Source organism: Saccoglossus kowalevskii, chromosome 3 (assembly GCF_978046115.1).
Source record: "Saccoglossus kowalevskii chromosome 3, keSacKowa6.1, whole genome shotgun sequence".
Taxonomy (NCBI): domain Eukaryota; kingdom Metazoa; phylum Hemichordata; class Enteropneusta; family Harrimaniidae; genus Saccoglossus; species Saccoglossus kowalevskii.
The window spans coordinates 21,725,549-21,745,010 of record NC_140643.1 but is presented as its reverse complement, the minus strand read 5'-3'; the positions used below and the strand labels follow the sequence as shown (position 1 = coordinate 21,745,010).

General features: G+C 32.1%; 1 protein-coding gene across 1 annotated transcript in view; it reads left to right on the top strand.

Moving 5' to 3' along the window:
• LOC100376541 (dynein axonemal heavy chain 3-like) overlaps positions 1 to 19,462 on the top strand; it is a 118,864-nt gene that overhangs the window by 18,106 nt on the left and 81,296 nt on the right. Inside the window, exons 3-15 of the mRNA XM_085497361.1 lie at positions 341 to 512; positions 3,404 to 3,536; positions 6,045 to 6,466; positions 7,371 to 7,536; positions 7,877 to 8,018; positions 8,615 to 8,850; positions 9,653 to 9,848; positions 11,042 to 11,245; positions 14,901 to 15,154; positions 16,301 to 16,505; positions 17,335 to 17,538; positions 18,430 to 18,560; positions 18,939 to 19,134. Coding sequence (XP_085353487.1) covers positions 341 to 512; positions 3,404 to 3,536; positions 6,045 to 6,466; positions 7,371 to 7,536; positions 7,877 to 8,018; positions 8,615 to 8,850; positions 9,653 to 9,848; positions 11,042 to 11,245; positions 14,901 to 15,154; positions 16,301 to 16,505; positions 17,335 to 17,538; positions 18,430 to 18,560; positions 18,939 to 19,134 — 2,661 coding nt within the window. The remainder of the gene's footprint in view (positions 1 to 340; positions 513 to 3,403; positions 3,537 to 6,044; positions 6,467 to 7,370; positions 7,537 to 7,876; positions 8,019 to 8,614; positions 8,851 to 9,652; positions 9,849 to 11,041; positions 11,246 to 14,900; positions 15,155 to 16,300; positions 16,506 to 17,334; positions 17,539 to 18,429; positions 18,561 to 18,938; positions 19,135 to 19,462) is intronic.

The window sequence follows — 19,462 nt, the reverse complement described above, 5'->3', positions numbered from 1 at the left end:
CTTGCATTGCCAGTCAATATTAGTGTAGGAAATCTTACAGATGAGATAGGACATATATAAGTATACACTTGAAAACTGAACTCCCCACCTGTATATATTTGAGTATTTCTGCATGATTGAAGTCAGATTTCTAGTGCATGTACTCGGTTCTACTTGTTATAAACTTCTGGTGTATAAAAAGCTGACAAGTCACACAAGAAACGTTCATGACAAATAACAAAATAAACACTCTTACTAGTTTTTTCTCACCATATAGCAGAGGTTCATCTATTTGCACCCCATTATTGACTTAAATCTGACACATGTATTTAAAATCTGATGTGCATTGTTCTCCCCTCAGCCTGCATTCAGTGAAAAACCAAAGATATTACAGAGAGGCTCTTGGACTCAAGCTGCACCATTCAAAGAATTGAAGTTTTGCCGCCATGTCAGTGATTCCATTGCAAATAACTACAGTCCCACAGCGAGAAACTTAACCACATCATATATTTATGAGATCACTAGAAAATTAGGCAAGTTACAATTATGATTATGATTCATATATATTTTACATCATGTATAGAAATGCACTGAATTTCAGAAATCCATGTTTTTATACATATTACCTTTCACAGATTTCAAACCGATTATAATGCATTTAGTGGATGAATACAGCTCTGTCTGTATAGAATTCACAATGGTCAGTGTGTGGCTTATGACCCATTGTGACAATGTTTTTACAACATGAAAATATAGATGCTTTTGCAATTTAAACATTTGGAACCAAACTGTAGTAACAATATAGTAAGTAATATTACTTATAAGTAATATTGAATACTACTTGTATAAATTGTAATATTCTAATATATATCCACAAACAATTACAATTTGAAGCATTTTGAATACATTTCCATGACGATGTAAATTCATCCATGGAGCTATCTTTTTTTATCTCCATGATTCATCACAATTGTGGGTACTGTACTCAATGGTTTCCTTTTGCCAATGAAAACTTATTGAATGTAATTTGCAAAAGTCTCTGGGATAAATGTTTAATTCAAAATGAAAAATGTTGAAATTCAGTGTACCGGTATATCAGTTACTATTTTTTATTTTCTCTGAAACAACTTTGATTGTAACAACACAATCCAACATTCAACATTTCAGTGGTCTAAAGTTATACACCTTGAAAAACAGGGGAAACAAATCTAGAAATTAAGAACAATGCGTGTACTAAATGTATAACATTATTACACAGACAATTTTATCAGAAAAAGTGTAATTCAAGTTTGACAGTCACAATCTTCCAAAATAATGGGTCATGGTAATCCATTTGACGTCTTTCATTTTCTGCACTGACGTAATTCCAGTTTAAAGCACATACCTTCAATATGTTATATTTGCGGTTTGAAAGAGGTCTATAGAAATACTAACGGTATATAGTATTTTCTGGAAATAAAGTATGCATTCGACAAAACAGACTCCCTAACTGTCAGGAAGTTGCACAGCTGCTGCAGACGACAACATACATGTATATTCTTTCAATTTACAGAACCAAATTCGTTCGTGAATAAACATATTTTAAAGACTCCAGTAAATGTCCTAACTGTTTAACGGATGAATAGTTATCATATCAATCATATCACAATTTACTGTATTATAACGCACGAATTAAACACGCAACTCCAGAATGTACGAATCACGGACTGTATAAAATACAAATATTTATAATGTTAAAGGTCAAACTCATGTTTTGAATCTTGAACTCTGTTGCGTGTTTACTTGCAAGAATTGAATAATCAATTACAATTGAATAGATGCTGGTAGTTGCATGCATAATCTGGCTTGATAGATTACAGGCAAGTAATATGACTGTAGTGTAGTAAATGTTACTGTTCTGACTGCTTTCTACAGAACCAGTCTGTCTGTTCTCAGACATAAAATGATATTAAAAATAATCTTGGCCAAAATATTCTTGACCTTGACCAGCCTTCAGACGACAGGGGTTATGAACTATACTTGCATGTTTTTGTGGAATGGAGACCCGCTAACATGTATTTACTTTAAATATATATGATCACATTTGTGGTATATCTCTATAAAGTTTCCTAAATAACATAACTTTTAACAACTCACATTTGTACCCCGGCCATGAAAATAAAAAAGTCAATCAGTACTACCGGTACTGTACACAGTCCCTCTATCCATCCCTTTACCTCCATGCTCTATCCCTCTATCAGGTGATAGAGGAACTGTGAGTGTACTGTAGAATACTTTATTTTCTCTGAAAGAAATGATTAATTCCAGCTAAAATAAAGTATTTTACAGTATGCTGCGTGGGACCCACATCAAACACTGTATGATGACTGTAACATTTTAATTTAGTTTACCCGTAAAGTTTTTTGCTAAGAGACCTCCATTCTAGACTTCTCAACCATACATCGGGTGGCAATTTCTGGAAAATAACGAGTGTATAGTACATCAATTTATATATTCAGTGTGAAATCATGCAAGTACACTCATATGTTACGAGCAATTACTCTATCCAAATATAGAAAACTACTTGTACACTGATGGGTCAAAATAGCTAAAACTACTAGTACTATTACACTGTAAATTATTTATAAATTTTATTCCCAAATCTGTTAAACTATTCTACAAGTATCATATTAAAGGAGAAAAGAACAGTATGTATAATAGAACAATCAAGACCTATTTGTGTGTTGATCCACGCTCAATTAGCGAACCATTATCACCAAATTGTTTGAGCCTTGTTTGATGACAGTATGTTACTATAGCAACACTATAATAACTTCTAATCAATAATTCATTTTACTATACATGTAGTTGTCGATCATTAATCACTTTGTGTTCAACACTATTAGTTGAATACAGTTGGTGTACCATTATAAGCTGAACATTTCAAAAATTCACTAATAAAAAATAAAGAATTAAGAAAAAAATGTGAATTTTTTAAGGATGACTGATGTATATCATTATAAAATTTGTTCTTAGCTTTTCAAAGAATGCCATGGATGAATGAGAAAATGTTACTATTATGCTGATAGTTAATCGCATGTATGCCAATACTGGTAAAACCCAGTAAATACTAAAAAATACTTTATTTTAGCTGAATTTATTTTCACAGAAAAGATATTTTGCTTGTTTTGTTTTGTTGATTATTGATGATTGGAATGTCAAAAAATGTATTTTCAATGAAAAGTACACATATACTTTACAGTATTCAAATGTAACCATAGAATATCTTGTTTCCACATTTCATAACAAAACATTAATTTAAAAACCTAGTAAATATCCCTACAACGTCAAATTCATTAAAATTAAATCCAGAGAATATTTCTTCCTTAATACCGCAGTACAGACAAATGTTTAAAGTATACACTTGTTGTTGTTTTTCTTACAGAGCATCAAGGGCATCACAATGGGACATCACTTTCACTATCCTCCCCCACTGGGACCTATGACAGAGGGTCCACCTCACCCCAAGCTCAATTGGAACAGTCCAAAAATGGCAACAGAAGTCCACCAAGAAGAAGGTGAGTTTGTGATTAGCAGTTCACTAGATAAAAATACTTAAATAGCACTGTAAATATTTATATACCGTGCCAATACTTTGACTACCAGTAGTTATACAAGAAATGGTCTGTGATTAAGCTTTAATTGCATATCTGTCTGGTATTTTATGGGGGTGAACCATTTGTAATCATGGGGGGGGGGAGTGAAAGAGTGTGATCAGTGCAATTTTTTTTTTCACACTATCTTATCTGTAAATTTTTATTTTTCTAGGCTGTTTTTTCTCTCTCTGAGTATCTAGCTTAAAACATTTTTCTTCCAGCCACCCCTTTGATTTTAAATTGTCGACGCCTAAAGTTTTTGTTGTGCCAATTGTCCATTAAGTATTATAAGTGCTTTTTGTGTATTTCTAATCATATCCAACTAGACTTTAGAATTTGTGAAGTTCTTCTCTGCTGGGATTACTTAAAGTATTAATGTTATTTCACTACTGTGTTTATTCAATTGCTTATGTCAATATTGAAACCATTCCTTCTCAAGTTGAATACTGTCCATTTTGTTTGATTATACATTGTGATTGGTGTGTTGTATACGCCAATGCTTCTGGTCTGTCAATGTTTGTCCAATATCTCTTACCTTCATTGTGGTCTCTGCAAAGCACTACACTAGCTTATCTGGTTAACTGTGAAGGGATCATTATGGTAAATAATGCTCAATTTCCCAACTTGAATTGAAAGGATAACAAAAATCATAAAGTAAAGTTTGTATTGAATTATTAGATTATTCTCGGTACTTTTTAACAGCGTGAATCAGTCATATTATTATATTCTACTATGACTGGATGCCATGCTGTTTTTAACCATCAATAAATACATCTATTAATTGACGTGATAAATGTCCTTTAGGGTACACCTGTTTCCATTGTCCCTGGCTACTATTTGTTGTCACCATACTGACTGTGTATCCGAGTATCTAGGCAACATGAATAAATCATTCTGTATTACTGTTTGCACACTGTAATGTTATGATACATACATATCTAGTGTTTCCTTAAGAAAAGGCACTCTTTAATTCTGCATATAATCTAATACTATATTACCTCTAAGACTTGTGACAATCTAATTAAAATAAGATGGGGTTATTAGTTTATTACTCCTCGTAACCTTTTTTTTTTCGTGTGTGTGTGTGTGTGTGTGTGTGTGTGTGTGTGTGTGTGTGTGTGTGTGTGAAGGGGGGATACTAATAATGTTACATATACAAACTTGTATACACGTAGTACATGTCATTTCAGCTAATTTTATCTACCATGTAATTTCAAGATGTAGCTAACTCAGAATGAGAATTAAAACAACTAAATTATAATTCTGATTGAGCCAAATTCTCTAAAATGTGTTTCTTAATATAATATACTTAGGTAATTAATTAATTAATTTTGCTATTTTCATCGATAAGTGGAATTCTCTTTAATAAAAAACACATGATAACATAGAATAACAATATAACTCATTGCTTCCCTGTCAAGTTTATGAAATTAAAACACAGTGAATATGCTCAAAGCATTAAAATAGTGAAATTAAATGTCAGTGAAAATAAATGGTTTTTCAGTACTCATTCCATTTCTTAGTTAGGGCGATTATATTGCAAAATATTTTTTTATTATATTCTCACACTTTTAATTCCATAGCAAAATATTGCTTTGAATTTTCTACAATACATGTATATAATATTCACCTAAATATTAAGTAGTAACATGTGGTATGGAAGACTACAGATGACATAAACTGCAAAGCTCTCATACTTAGTGGTTGTCAGGCACTTCTTAATGATATAAGGGTTACATGGTGAGCTCATATATCATGTTCCATGTGAACACAGCTGAATTTCATATTATCTTTCTGTATACATTTTTTTCATTCACCGCTTGACGACATATTTACCAATCTGGTTTTATTCCTTCAATTAGACTTCTGTTATTACGAACCAAAACCAACACAAGGTAACCTGTCATCAAGGTGTATGCTGTCTGTGTAATTTTACCCCCCTGTACTCCCATTGCCACATTAATTGGTGTGCTCTCTAAGAGGAGGCCTGAAATGTTCAAGAGTCAGATTTCTGATTATGCGTGTGGTTGATAAGAAAAAAAGTCTCCTTGAATGCTTTGAATTTATTCAGCGAGTCTACAGTGAAATCCCAAACTATTTTATGGAGTGTACAGATCTCCTTTTTGATTGAACACTGCCCCTTAACTTGGGTTGAATCCTGTATCAAATCCGTAACTTTTTTGTTGCCCAGTATTTTTTGCTGTGTGACTAATATTCTGCACATCGTTTGCCACCTGTTGTGTGTACTTGATGTGTTTGAAGCATATATTGGTATACCTACACAATACATTGTGTACTTTAAAAAAAAATTATTCTCCCCCTTCCTCAATAATTAAGTTAGTGCATGTACAGTAAAACACGTTAAAATGCATGTAAATGCTGATGTTATGGTATATTCTAACTACATTATTGATTCCTGTTCCTTCCCAGTTCACATGGAACCACTTTGCACAGACCCAAAGACGGCGCTGCCTTCAATCCCAGCGTCCAAGCCACTCATGGCTCAGTCACCAGCCATGCCTCCACAACTCAGACTGGCTCAAGTGCAGTACCCGACTCTCTACCTCCCATCAATGGTGCCACTCCTCTATCTAGTCCTCGACAACATCATGCAAACGGACTCAATGGCGACAATGCCGGAATGAATGGATATCCCCAGCCATCTCCGAGGAATGGGTACTCCCATACAGCAAGTAGGACAAGTTCCAGGCCTTTTATTGGCAGTACTATGAGATCTGGCAATGTAAGTTTTGCTGAAGAGACAGATAGTGGAGTAGCATCATCTACTGCTCAATATCAATTCCCACCATCAGTACAAGCATATCCACCACCTGGCAGCACCGTACAAACAGGTAATTTTTGACATACAATGCAAATGTCATGATGTCTACCATGCCATATCAACAATGATATTTAATATAATAAATGTGAATAATTATGTTCCATACCATATTTGTTCTATCAGAACCACATCTCCAATGGAAGCGCACATGAATTAAATATTGCATTTTTTGTTTTAATGGGTTATTAAAATATAACTTAATTTGACCATAGACACATGCACCTCTGTCAATGCTTGAATTTCAAGATCTAGAAGGCACAATTTTCTAAGCCAAAATTGATGTAATTTTTTCATATTTTAGGAATAATATAGGTATTGCAAACTCATTAGACATCAAGGCAATTGTCCTCAATGCTCAAGCTCTGTTCTGGTCTATACATAAACACATGCACTATCTACATCTGATCAGAGTGCTCTCTAACAGGACAGATTTTGTAGGGAACTTCAGTCGAAATGATGATGGGAGGCAAGGTCTTCAAAAAAAAAATTGGCGAATGAGCATCGTTAAAAATCTATGTGAGAAAGCGATGTGTTATATCGGCTTAGAAGGTACATTGATAACTGTCTAGACTGAGCCACCTCATGGTAAATGACAGTGTTGGTTTGTGTGCAAACAGGCTGCAGCTTCTTAAAGAGTTTTCTTACAAGTTCTATAGCTATATATGTTTTTTCAAAATATATTTGCCAATTCAGAATTTTTCTGAACAGGTAATCATTATCTAGTTGTGTCATAAAAAATCTCACAAATATGGCATATCTGCTTAGAGGGCACTCTCATCTGATTATAATCAGCTTTTGCTGGGCTTATAGGAAAGTCTTCTTTGCTTTTTTCAGGAATACTAGAATTTGGTACATAGTGTGTTGAATTTATAAAATATGTTTCTTTGAATATTTTGTTGTTTTTAACTTTTCAGATCCCGTACCTGATTCCAGTCCCAGTGGAGGAAAAGCGAATTTTGACAGGCTTCGAGAACATGATGAAGAAACACTTGCTGTATTAAGCATGGAATTCCCACCATCAACATTTCCAACTATTGGACTCTCCAGACCAACTACCCCAGATGAACAAGATCTGGATAGGTAGGGAGCGATTTGGAGATAAAAATCTTCTCTGCAATAGTCCATAGTTTTACGTTAGAACATATAGCATATAGGCTGAAATAATTATTCTTGTTCCATCACTATGGAACTTATTTGTTTAATACTACAGGGGGTATGAACACATTTTACTTTTATTGTAGAATGATACTCGGTAACTGGTTTGGTGATTACCGGGTAACTCCATTTTTTTGAATAGTTAATACTTTCTGGTAGATACAAATGACTTTGTATATTTAAGAATTAATTGTTTATATAATTATTAACATTAATTGTGATCTGTGATTTTTCCTCACATTGTCATGTGTGTACTTTATTCCAGGTATTATTCTCTAATTGAAAGATCCATAGAACCTCACATGGTAGCCCCATTAAGTAAAGAATGGATACAAGGAACGTATAACTTTGTTCCTAAAGCATTAAAAGCAGACCACCTGAAAGAAGCACTCAAGGATGTTACAGAAGTATGAATTTAACCCTTTGAATCCCAGATATGTTTTCCCTCCCAAAATTTAGTGCATATATTTACACATTTTGAAAAAATTTCACTAAATTTTATCATTATTTTGGATGATGCAGACAAGTTCAGATATTGATTTTAGTTTTTGATCAAAAGTTCCAACAATTTTTGTCAATATTTCATGTGGAGAGAAGTAGACAGTATAAAATAATTTTGAACTCAAAGGTTTAATCACTTTGGTTTGAATAGCATTAGTTGATGATTTCTTTGAATGCCATACCATTTGTCATGCCAAAGTTTTGATACAACATTTTCCACATTTTCCTGCATTATTTCTATAATTTCTGTTAATTTTGAATAAATCAACATAATTTCCAATTAGCTACAGGTCTCTGTCATAACTTTCGAAAAAAAATGGAAAAAATTTAAGTTTTAATTTCAATTTTGAAGGTGACAAATATTGAGGTATTGTAAGAGTTAAGGAAATGAATACCAGGTATTTCTGTATCATAGCAACGCAATGGTGATTAGCATCTTATAATTCGTCAGCTTATCTGTCTGCGTTTCTTGAATAAAAATGCAATTTTCTCATATCACCAGGAAATGAGGTTTTACTACATACAAAGTGTGAAGAAAGCCATGCTGGATTATATATTGAAAGACCCAAGGGAACAAGAAAGATTAGGTATACCTTTACCTGAGAAGCTTTGCCACCCAGCTGGTAGAGATAGGTTCCCCTGGGCGTACGCTGTAATCTCTGCAAGAAGGTTTATGGACTCTGAGCTGTATATCACGCATCCTGTCATGTCAGCTGTGCTATATCTTTGGGAAACAAAGTAAGTGCTCATTTATCTTCTCTGAATGGGCTGTATTTGCTGCAGCACATGTGTTCTCTGATTCTGTAAGACTTTTATGTGTGTCAAGGCAAATACATTAAAGGTTCAAAGTTTTGTAATAAATTTGATTTTCTTGCTCTACTGAAAGTGTATGTCTCTACTGTGAATTATTTTATCTTCACTTAGAATTTATTTCCGCTATTTTTGCTGAAGAGATGAATTAGTTAAGGTAAAAAATAGGACAAAAACTTTTTTTTTTTCCCTATATTTTACATTCAACTCATCAAAAATCAGTGAAAATTAACTTCATACAAAACACCCAAAATGTCTTTTCAGCTAAAATAAAATATTTTACAGTATGCCCTCTACATCTCTTTGTTTGTTTGGATTATGAATAAAAATAGAATCTCTAAAATAAAGTGTGTTTGTAGATTAGATTGTTGTGACACCTTTATTTTTTCACTTAATTTTTTAATTTCACCAAATTACAAATTTATAGTTAGATGTTTTTCAAGATTACTTACTTATGTATGTTTTTTTTTTAATTTGGTGTGTTTGGGAATGAGCATAACTTCCAATAGTTTTTTCACCAAAATTCTCTGTGCATCAGAGACATCATATCAGGGCACTTTTATAGCTACTCAGGGTTAGTAGCTAACATGGCAAATGACAGTGTTCATTTAATTGTGTGTGAAAACATGCTTTATCTTGAATTCTTTAAAAATGGCAACCTTTTGATTTTACTCTTGCTAACACCTGTTTCAAACTTCCTTTATAAGACATTTTGTTTGTATTGTCACAGATATGAAAGTTTTAGGTTAATAGATATCCCGGGATTGAAATCTATTATGCCTTTAACAATGGAGGAATTTCATGAACATGTTAAGAAGTCTAGTGCTAAGGGAGCCAAACGTCTCAAAGACGAGTGGTTGAAAGAGTGTGCAACGATTCTCAATGAACACAGAGATGCTATAGAAGAATGGATGCCAAAGGATGAGGTAAGACAACACTACTTTCTTTATGTAAGATGGTACTGTACAACTGTATACAGTACCTTTAGAGTGAATACCTAAAAGAGCCATTGGTTGGCCATTGATGGTGATGTATTAAGATTGTAAACTGCACATTTGGTTTTATGATCGATAGTTATTTATTCGTTGTTAGAAATACTAAGGTAAAAAAAAAAGAGACACAATCTTCAAAAGTACAACATTGCTAATATCATGTACAATTCATGGGTTATTCGCAAGACTGAAAATGTTAATAAATTTTGTTTTCATTAGTTGGAATAGTCAAAAAAGCACATTTATAGTGAAAATGGCCATCAGGTAATCCCTTAGACAAACATTAGTACGGCATATACATTACTGTATTCACCTATATCTAGGTTGTTATAGTAGCATGCATGGTAACTTTTAGAGAATGTCTCAATCACAGATAAATTTTTATCTCGTTTTTCTTTTAGTGTAAACATTATTTAAATCATTGTATATAATCTTTTAAAGTTCTACTCTTGACGTCTGAATTAGTGCAAATTGTGGAAAATAAGTAGAAATCGTTTTCAAGTATTTTCAGCATAAACATAAATACTGTTGACGATTGTGTGTTAAAATGTAATTTCCTTAATTTTATTTATTCGTATTCTGGCGGGCATAGAATCACAAATACCCGCAGTAATTTAAAACAAAGCTGAATTTTGATTAATCATCAAACAATTTGTGCATATTACATTTAATATTTCAAATAATAATTTCAAGATCCAAATTAAACTTTAGGAATAATCTCATATTTAACAGCTATTGACAAAATTTGATGACTTTTTACATAATAGTTCCATAAATTACCTACTTCTGAAAGCTATTGATTACAACCTATGAACCATGTCTGTTTCATCCAAAATTAATATTAAACGTATTTATAAAAAAAAATAAAGAACATTACCCCCCCCCCCAGTCATCCATTAAATTTAATTTGCAATTATCCCATCGCATCCACTGTTCCAGTTACCATGGTTACATAGGTCAGGGTAACAACATATACGGTGACAGAAGAGAATGAAACACTATTTGATGGACCAAAACCAGCAAAACAATGGCCATTTTCGGCTAGCCAGTTGTATCAAGAATTCCACATACTTCTCATCATTGATTTACTAAATAAAACATGTGACAAATATTATTTTCATCTTTAGATTTTCAGAATGAACCAAATGGATCATTTCTTTGGTTCAGTGGCGATGTTGATGTCAAACTGTCTACGTAACGGTGTGAGGAGATCCATTTATGATTTAGTAGAATTACTGGAACAGTACTCGGAAGGCAATGATTACAGTACTGATTATTATCATAGTAAACACAGACTTCCTGTTGTGGAGCATATCATTACATTTTTCATGGTAAAGTATACTCTATACATTTTTATTGACTTACACACGTCATTATTGAAAACGTGCAATTACTGTGCTTTTTTTCATTCATTCATAGTGTACAAAAGTACTGAATTGGAAATAAGTTTGCTTGATATTGAATTAAAATGAAAGCACTGCTTCACATTATTTCACTGTTTCCTGCAGTGAATGGCTATTTGAAAATTTGCGCTTTGTAAAGCATTGTAAAGCGTTGTAAAATTGATAAATTATGACAGCCAAGGTATTCAAGATTTCTCACTTCATTCACATTTTCAGAATAATCACTTTTATCACATTTTTATTTTTTCTGGAATATAGCTTGAATGGTTATAGGTTTATGAGGGAAAATATCTGTCTTCATTCTTGTGAATCATTTTTGTATTTTTTCTTCCTCTTCCTTTTACCCTTCTAGTGCCATAATTTTTCGAGACTAAATAGACATAATTTCCTATTGGCTATGGGCCTTAATCAAAATTTTAGATAAATTATGTTTGTTTATTAAATGTGTGATTTACTTTAGCATTCAAAGAATTAAGGTAGCAACCAGGGAAATATGGAGTTTGAACATAAAGAATTCCCGGAGAGCCATGCATAAAGCTACCCCAATAAAGTATATATATTCTGAAAGCTTGAATATTGGGGAATACAACTGACCATATTGCGTGCCCAATGTTGCCGAATTGATCATGTGACACTGTTTTTAGCTAGTACTGATTCAAACATACGATAGTGGATACACAGAGACTAACATTTTAGGATCAAGTAGCTACAGACACTTATATTGAATCAATTATTTTTTATTTAACTTGTTTCTAGCCATTCACTGTTACCATATGTGTAGTCCATGTGACAGGAAATATTTTCATACTTTCTTTTTTGTGTATCAAAGTCCAGTGACAAGGAATAATGAATGAATATATATATATATATATATATGGCAAAAACGTTCATCAGTGTTCAAAAATGTCTATGAATGAACACATACTATTTTACTCATATTAAAAAATTTCCAACGAAACTACTGTAAAACATGTCTTTTTTGCGAGCACGTCTTTTTCGCAAATTTAGCGAAAGAACTGATTCGCTAATTCAAGATGTTGCTAATGACTTTATTATAAATTCAAAATGGCCAAGGCTTGGGAATTTGTATACAGTAATCCGGAACATAAAAATCTTGGTGCTCCCTAATTACACTTGACAGTTTTTCTTTGTTTTTATGGAGGTGATAACTGCGCATATGTTTTGGCAAGCGACAGACAAGTATTGTGAAAACAGGAAATCAACAATGACAGGAGAGATTCGCTAAATCAACATTTCGTTATTACGCCATTTTACCACAATTCGCTAAAATTGCATTTTGCTTTTTCAACATGTTTTACAGTACTTATTAAAGTATGCCAAACGTTACACAAAATATTGATGTCATTTGAAATTTTCTACATTGTAGTCATGGGTCTTGACATGACCATGGCTCACTTCCACAGGCCTAATATTGAATACTACAAACAACAAGTGTATTTGAGTTTACAAACTCCACTGCAATATTTTCAATCCTGAAATGGTGATATAGTGGCACTGAACACTTGGTTTGCATGGTCTCTCGATTATTCAAACCTAATCAACCAATGCACAGCCATTTTTCAACTTGAGCTAACAAAGTCAATAGTTTCTTGGGTACAGGTCTCTTTGTTTAAATGACAATGATATTACATTTGAATCCCCAGTCACATGCATGCCTCATTTAACAATTAGACGAATAGTTTAATTGGGTCAAAGCTTCTATTATCATTCTTTAAACTGGTATTAAAATCGTTTTCTGCTTCATTTTATCAATTATCCTATCACGGTTAAGAACATTATCATGTAGTGGTGTTGGCAAAAAGAATAGTTCCTGTTTCCATGGTAACTTGTCAATTGTTCTTTGATCATCTGAGTTTTTTTTAGAACAACTGTGTATGTTGTAGCTTTCAGTTTATTGGGTATAAAGCAAGAGAACAACCTGGCACCTAGCTATATTGTCAACTTTAATTTGGGTTTGAACTTAACACTTTGGAATTTGAAAAAATAAGAAAATAAGGTTTCAAGGGGTAATATCGTTATTTGTAAAGTACGTTGTTGTACTGTTATTTTATAGGTCAGCATTTCACCACTTTATCTGGTATCATTGCAAACTTGCACCAAGAAATAGTTGAGAGTCTAGTATCGTAGTTTCAATTGCATGTCCTGCATGAGACACTGCATCTGTACAATGATTTATGAGTCCCACTTAAAAACTAATGTCACCTCCAGGTTTAGAACATTCATATTCCCGTTGGTGATGTCCCCTTGCAGTCAGAAAAATACTTAATATTTTATTAAATGTTATTAGGAGTACTTTGGTACAGTAAAATCGTGACCCAATTCAACATCAAGTGTGTGCACAAAGTGAATTCCATGTTCTGATTCACCTGCTCTTAAATGTGTTCCCTCAAGCAGTAATTATGTTTTATGGCTTCTTCAATCTTTTTTTCAGTAGTTGAGTGCACTTTAATACAAGTCATGTATTTTTTAGTTTGATATTAGATCCTGTATAACTAATATGGCTAATACATTAATACGGTAGTTACTGAAATGTTCACTGCTACAAAATGAAATTGGTTTACAGTGTATCTCAGTTAAATTTATTAACTAATTAAATTTAAATGGATTTAATGATTCAAATGATTACTACATTCATAGTTATCATTCCAGATCATTTTTGATGTTGTCAGTTCTGATTATTGAATAATTTGTATACTTTATTAACTCATGAGGTCCTGAATTTATTACAGTCATTATCACACCTGACCATTTTTTTGTCAGTTCTAATTATTGGATAATTTGCTTACTTTATTAACTCATGGGGTACTTAGATATTTGGTGTTATTTATTGCTAAAAAGTAACATGCTTGTGTTATGAAGCACTGAAATGATGGCCCAGGTTATTCACTGCTGTGGGCAATAACCTTACAAAGCTTTAATGAATGTGCCAGCGGGGTATCGATTCAAAACGTTAACAAGTTGTAATTTTTCCAGACATGTACATGCCAGAAGTAGGATGTGTTGTTACATGTATTCAATTTCATCCAAATTTGATACACGGTCTAGTGACTTGGCCACCTGTACCAATAATACCAGTACAGGTACTATACATTGAACAGTTGTGCATGGCAATCGATAAATGCTTAGCTTGATAATGTTGACTGTGGTGTACAATATAATAATAATATTACAGCCCAAATATCGACAAATAGTCTTATCTATAATATTTAGGTGCAAGTGCTCATTTTCTGAGATGTAATATATAATAAATACCACCCCCCCTAAGGAAAACGTTTATTTGGTGTGACGTCTTTAGTTTCTAATCAGATGCGTTTTTTTACTGACTTTGAATTAGTTGAGATTATTTGACTGAATCCTTATTTTTGCTATTCTTACTGAAGATACTTTTCAGCGAAAATAGCAATATATCCTGCTAAGTGCTAATAAATACCCGGTACATATACATGAAGTAAACCATTTTTGAATTTATGAGAATTTCACAATATTTCGTAGCAGCAAAAAATAAACGCATATTAAATAGGATAATGTACCGGTAATCATGTTGTCTGTTTGCGACTTGCAGGGTCCTCATATGGATGAGATGTCTACCAGTTTCACACCGTCATTTGACAGTATTGTGGAGCGATTGTATGAAATTATTTACACTATGGTGCACAGCGTCGAGAATCTACCACGGGTAGAAAACCAGCTGTTCCATGAAGTTGAAAATCTGCCTAGGAAATGCATCAGCACGGTTGAGCAAGATGAAGAAATTGTGGAAACCGCTAAACAGCGACTCAAAGAAGTCATTATTAAAAATAGCTGGGGACCAAAGAGGTGAGTTTCTATGATGGCGTACAGATGGTGCCATGTAAATTTGTGATTTTATGACTATTTAATGTTTATTTATGAGTTTTTAATTTCAGAATTTTGCAGGGATTGATTTATGTATTTAGGCTAATAGCCTGGTTTCACCAGAAAAATGAGAATAATATTTGTTTTTTTGCAGCAAGAATTCATAGTAATAAATGAAAAATTTGTTTCCCCTACTGAATAAATTTGGATAAAAATAAGTTTTTCTTCTCATTCAAGGACATTTTTTAAAAATTATGTTTTTTTATTTATTTTTTTTTGTATAAAAATTATTCAATACTTTAAACAATGTGGAGTTCTACTCGTTTAGTTTAAAATTAAATTGCATCCAGTAAAAATAAATAAAAATATTTGCATGGAAATTTAGCGCAGATAAAAAAATAGACTGATCTTTGTGTATGCTGGTTTGTGTAACTTTATAGTAATAGTCACAATTATTTTACTCACTTTATATTGTAACTATAAATGTACACAGGGTGACATGAATCAACAATACATAAACAACACTGTCATGTGATTGTATATGATGTGTATATACCGGTTAAAAAGTCAGCAGTTAGGCAAGACCCCCAAAAAATCTAAGAGTACTCGGTAGTGAGCAATGTTTTTTTTGTAAAAATTTATAAAGTGATGATTTTTTTTTTTACAATATCCTTATGAAAATACAGTTTCATTGCTTCCGGATCTCTCATGCTTAATTGAATCAATGATAAATAAAAAAATACCAGATGGAAAAATACAACTCCGGGAAAGTTTTATCAATGTATAAACTCAGATCTTGAATTTGCATATCTTGAACAGCGCCCCCACTAGATTTTAGCAGAATACCCCCCCCCCCCCCCTACATTTCAAAGCTTCACAAGTCACGAATCAGCAGACCAAGTTCATTTTTATGCCTGGTTTAACTGGATACTTTAAAAAATTCACTGTCAGCTATTTTTCTCTTTTGATCACCTCATGGCATTCCCTTAGAATTAATTTCAAAAACTTGTTGCAATTCCTTACATATCAAACTAATATGTTGATTTCACTGCTTTTTCATGACTTGTAATGTTATGTTTGTAAATTCATATTTAATGTAATACACATTTTATTTCTCTCACTTCGCAGATACCAGTCAGTATATGAGCCGTATAAATACCTGCTATCTAAGGAGTCTGATCTCAAAGTTGAGAAATTCATAAGCAAAGAACAGCATCTCAGGGACTATGTCAGAGAAATTGAAAAGCTTAAAACGATGGCGTCAGAAGTTGGATCCTTTCCTGTCAATGTACCTATGCATCTATTCTTATTGGATTGTAATGACATCAATAGTGTAAGTATTGACCAATCAGATTAGAATATGATGTATGTATAGGTTACAATTTTTTTATTAATTCATCATATTTTATTAAAGGAAACTTATTAAAAAACTGAATGACGACAGGTAAAACTAACAAAATTGACATATATAAAAAAAATAAGATGAAAAAAAAAAAAAAATTGGAACCAATACCTAGATATCAATCAGATTGAGTATCAACTGTCTTCCCCAGTTCACATACATTTTTTTTATTAGTATTACATTTATTTGAATGTATGTCAGTGTGAAATTGGACATTTTATTATTTTATTGTGTGTACATTTGTCATAATTTCTGAGAGGACCATTGACTGATTTTGTTCAAAGTTGGTGAGAAGATAAGATTCCATACTAGTTTGTATGCACTTCAATTTGTTTTGTGATTCTATCAGATTTGTTTGACACATGGTGGCCATGTGTGAATAAAACTTTAGATATAATTCAAATTTGGTATGAAGGTAAATGATCTTTTGGTTGTATGTTTAGATATTTCATTTAATTTGATGCAATTTTATTATATTTTCTGTGTACATGCAAATAAATGAAAATTGACAACACAGGACATACAGTACCGGTAATTGCATTTATCAAGTATATCAATTTAATATGGCTGACTGGCGGTCATTTGAGTATAATGACTCCTACCAGTTTGTTGAATATCTAAATAAATGGCCGATCAGTGGCCATTTATTTGTACTTTCATGTTACAAACTTGTCATACCCAAGGACATATTGCTGGTTCAAAATTATTATAAATTCATACAAATCATAATTCTATTCTCATAATTTCTTGTTCTTTTCAGTGGTTGATAGAGAGGGCTAGAGATTTAGCCGGTTTAATGATCAATAAGATAGTTGTGACTAGTCGGAAATTCAACCGAAGTATTTGTACACAGTATGATTTAATAATCAAGAAAGTAACATCCTATCCTGAAACCACGCAAGCCTTAGTTGAGTTACAAGAGTACACTGACAACCTCCGAGTTACTGAACTACTTCAATTGAAAGTAAGTCAAAGAGATTCAGAATCAATTTAAAATGTAGTAAAAGTGTTTTGATGTTTCTTTTAAAGCATCAATATTTTTTGTTGTACCTCTTATATTATATATTATATTATATTATATTATATTATATTATATTATATTATATTATATTATATTATATTATATTATATTATATTATATTATATTATATTATATTATATTATATTATATTATATTATATTATATTATATTATATTATATTATATTATATTATATTATATTATATTATATTATATTATATTATATTATATTATATTATATTATATTATATTATATTATATTATATTATATTATATTATTATATTGTGCCATCTTGAGTGCCATCTCTGTGCAGTCTTGGCAGATGAGTGCATGCTTCTTTTTATCAATGTGAACTTTTTGATAAGATCTGCATGCTTTTTTCTTTTTCTCTGTCCTTTAAAAATGAACTACATTGGAACAATTTTATTTATTTTAGGTTATGGATATTAAATCGTATGAATTCTATGCAGCCTAGTGTCTGACTTTTAAATCTAGAAATTAGTTAATATAATCAACATTGTGTATTTTTCTTATTCCAATTAAAATATCTCATACTATTACATGCCTTCATTGCCCTGCAAATGCAAATATCTCCTAATGTCAGGAAAATAATCTCATTTTCTCAGTTACACATGCATGCTTATATTAAACCTTAAAATTATACTACTGCATTCATATACCGATAATCTCACACTTGTTGTATGATACTCAAATAAGGTTCTTTGATACCCATATATGGATTATCTCATGTATGCTACCCCAAATAAGGTACTAACATAACCATATATGGACAATGGTTTCTTCAGTTCTGATGTTGTGATTGGTGTATTTCAGGAGAAACTTGAGATAGCTGCTGAGAACTTGCTGTTTTTAATGGACTATGCATACCTGCCTAAAGATGATATACTCCTTAACGATAACACATTTACATGGCCTGAACGTGTGTTACCCATAATCAGAAACAGGTAATTCAGATTGCTGGGCTCAAAAATACTTAGCATAAGATGTATGATATATTCAGATTCCCGGGTTCAAATGTACATGTATTTGATCATAAGATGATGTATGATCAATTCAGATTTGAAGACTACCAAGTACATGGTTATTATGTTTTTTTTTAAATGTATGCATTTTATTCTAATTTTAATATACAACTATCTACTAACTAGACTACTCAAATTTATCCCTCTATTTCTATGACACTGTTTGAGGCTGTACATTGAGTTTAAGATGTAGATTTTTTGATATAACACTGACTGCCTACTATACACACACACACACACACACAAAATAATGGGATCAATGCCATGATCTTAATTTACTAACATTTTCTTTCTCTTAAGTGAGATGAAACTACAAAAGGAGCATGACATCGCAGTTCAGAAGTTATTAGATTGGCAAGTCAAATTCTCAGGACAAATAGACGAAGTGGCTCAGCAAGTCAAACAATTCCGTCTCAAAGACAGAATGTCAGAAGCGAATAACTACCTAGAGCAGCTGCATGGTATAGCACGAAAATTAGAAGAATTCTACAAAGAGGTGAGATGGCAGGTGTTATGAATGATAGTGAACACTTAGGTGCAACATTTTGTAAATTTTTTACGTTTTTTTTTCATAAATATTTTAGACCAAATATTTATAATTCTTCATTAGCTACAGCGTGCATAGTTGTGATCCACATTTTTTTTTTTAAATGTGAGTTATCTATTATATGAAAAATTACAAATATGGAATTAGGCATTCAAAAGGTTTAATGTTATTCTTTTTCGTCAATCATATTTTTGAGGTGCAATTTTATATGGTTTCTGAATTACTGACTTTTAACATCCACAAATAATTCTTCCTTGGGAATAAATATAATTTTGGT